Raw genomic sequence first — 2159 nt, forward strand, 5'->3', positions numbered from 1 at the left:
AAAGGTGTAACACCTTCATTTTTAAATCATTGCTAAAGTAAACCTGTTAAAATTTAAGTTATTGCTCTCAGTGCATAACATATAATTTGGTATTAAGTCTTTAGAAGGCCTATAACAGGGTCCAGATCCAGTTCTATAGGTCACTGGCCCGTTTGCTGCTCATGCAGTTTTGCTCTGATCCCCATTTATGACATTTGATTTTTGTCTGTCCAGAGTTGACTCTGCGTACCAAAGCACTCTGAGAAACCTTTTCTGCAGTAATGTATTTATTGGGAGTCATAACCAAAGTTACATTTCATGTGAAACAGACTTTTCTGCAATGGTCTCTGGTTTTTAGATTCATATCAGAAAAATCCAGACAGAGAAAGAAAAATGGAAAATATTTCTATAAAACTATGAAGTTTTGCCATGTTTAAATACAATTACAACAAAGCCTGACCATATTAATATCCATCCATCCATGTTTCATCACGCTTCACCCTTGCTGCGGTTGGGAGGGGTGCTGGTGCCCATAGACTGTGCCCTCTGACAGTCTATGGGCGAGAGGCGGGGTCCACTCTGGACAGGTCGCCAGTCCATCATAGGGCAATGCAGAGAAATCTAACCATTCACAAACAAAAAACACTCCAACCTAAGGAGAATTTAGAGATGCCATTTAATCTAACAGTCATGTTTTTAGACTGTGGGAGGAAGCCGGAGTACCAGGAGAGAAACCATGCATGCTCAGGGAGAACATAAACATAAAATAAAAATCATTTATAGTTTAATAAATGTTACAGAGGAAGCAAAACTTTAGCTTATTGTTTCCGTTATATTTTACAGTGAGACCTGATAGAAAAGTTCTGGGAACTAAATTACAAGAATAAAAAGAAAAGCACTACGTTTGTTTGCAGTCATTCTGCATTTATTCATACTGTTAATACAGGATCAAGAATATATGGATAATATGGATGTTTTTCCCAAGCAGACAGGAATTAATGATATCTACTGTATGAGTAAAAACCTGAAGAATTTAAAAAAGCCGACAAACAAATATGTACAGGTACACAAAGGCTTGATGTAAAGAAGACGGGTGAAAAAAACCCCATTAAAATACAAGTTTAATGATTTGTAATCAGAGCCTGAGAATTTACAAAAAAAATCTCAGGACTAAGAAATTTGGCTTTACATTAAAGACCAAAGTCCACAGATATTACAGGTTCAAAACTTCACATGGTGTAAATGATAATAGAAAAAAAAAAAAAAAAAAAGTTTGACATGGCAGTTATCAAAAAACTTGGATCTACTTCTTGTTGGAACTCGCTGTCCCGATGACACAATCATTCACCTGGAAGAACAGAAATAAAAAAAAGGTTTAAAAGGTGAATCTGAACGTTCGGATCTATTTAAACAGCTATTAAAGGTATAGTGGAGGATTTTTGCAAAGTTTGGAATTTGGAAAAGACCCGCCCTCTCCACTTAAACACTTAACCCCAGTATCTATTTATAGAAATGGCCAAAACACGGTCACATGGCTTTTCATCCACATGCTTTTCAAAATAGGGCTTTAAATTTTCTATAACATGTTTCAAAATGATTTTTTTCATCAATACCTTTTTTTGTTTTATAGCTGTGTAAACAGATAAAATGAGATTTAAAATTCCATCTGACATGTCTGACTCTGCTGTAGTAATGCAACAGCAAGCATTCATTTTCAACAACACCCCCTAATGGCTGGAATCATTGGAAACTAGAGGCTCAGATCTTTCCACGTTGTTTTAATGTGGGTAATAAACTACTTTGTTATGATAAACTACTTATATTTATTTTTATAGTCGGAAGGATGTCCTGAAACCATTACAAACACAGCAGGCCGAGTCCCCTGCCATGGCTGAGACTTTATTCTCTTCTAGGTGAGATTTCTATTCTGCAAAGATCTGAATAAATACATATATTAGTTCTGATGTATCATAATTTCCTTAGATTTATATTCCTATTATGATTAGAAGTTAGTGTCAAATACAGCTACAGTGTTATTGTTGTTTTCAGAGGAAATATATTTTTCAATACATATTTCATGATTGCCAGCCACCTTCCAGGCTGCTATGTTCAGCCTCAAGCCTCAACATTGGAAAGAACACAAATCAAAATGCAGACAGGATAGTAGCTGGCGGAAAGAA

General features: G+C 35.6%; 1 protein-coding gene across 2 annotated transcripts in view; it reads right to left on the reverse strand.

Annotated features, from left to right (window-relative positions):
- Positions 1-681: 681 nt before the first annotated feature.
- LOC107086724 (carboxy-terminal kinesin 2-like) overlaps positions 682-2159 on the reverse strand; it is an 11651-nt gene continuing 10173 nt past the window's right edge. For both annotated transcript variants that reach the window (XM_015377849.1, XM_015377852.1), the window contains exon 17: positions 682-1327. In XM_015377849.1, coding sequence (XP_015233335.1) covers positions 1283-1327 — 45 coding nt within the window. In that variant the 3' untranslated portion in view covers positions 682-1282. The remainder of the gene's footprint in view (positions 1328-2159) is intronic.

The sequence above is a fragment of the Cyprinodon variegatus genome, unplaced genomic scaffold (genome assembly GCF_000732505.1).
Source record: "Cyprinodon variegatus isolate N-32 unplaced genomic scaffold, C_variegatus-1.0 Scaffold160, whole genome shotgun sequence".
Classification (NCBI taxonomy): domain Eukaryota; kingdom Metazoa; phylum Chordata; class Actinopteri; order Cyprinodontiformes; family Cyprinodontidae; genus Cyprinodon; species Cyprinodon variegatus.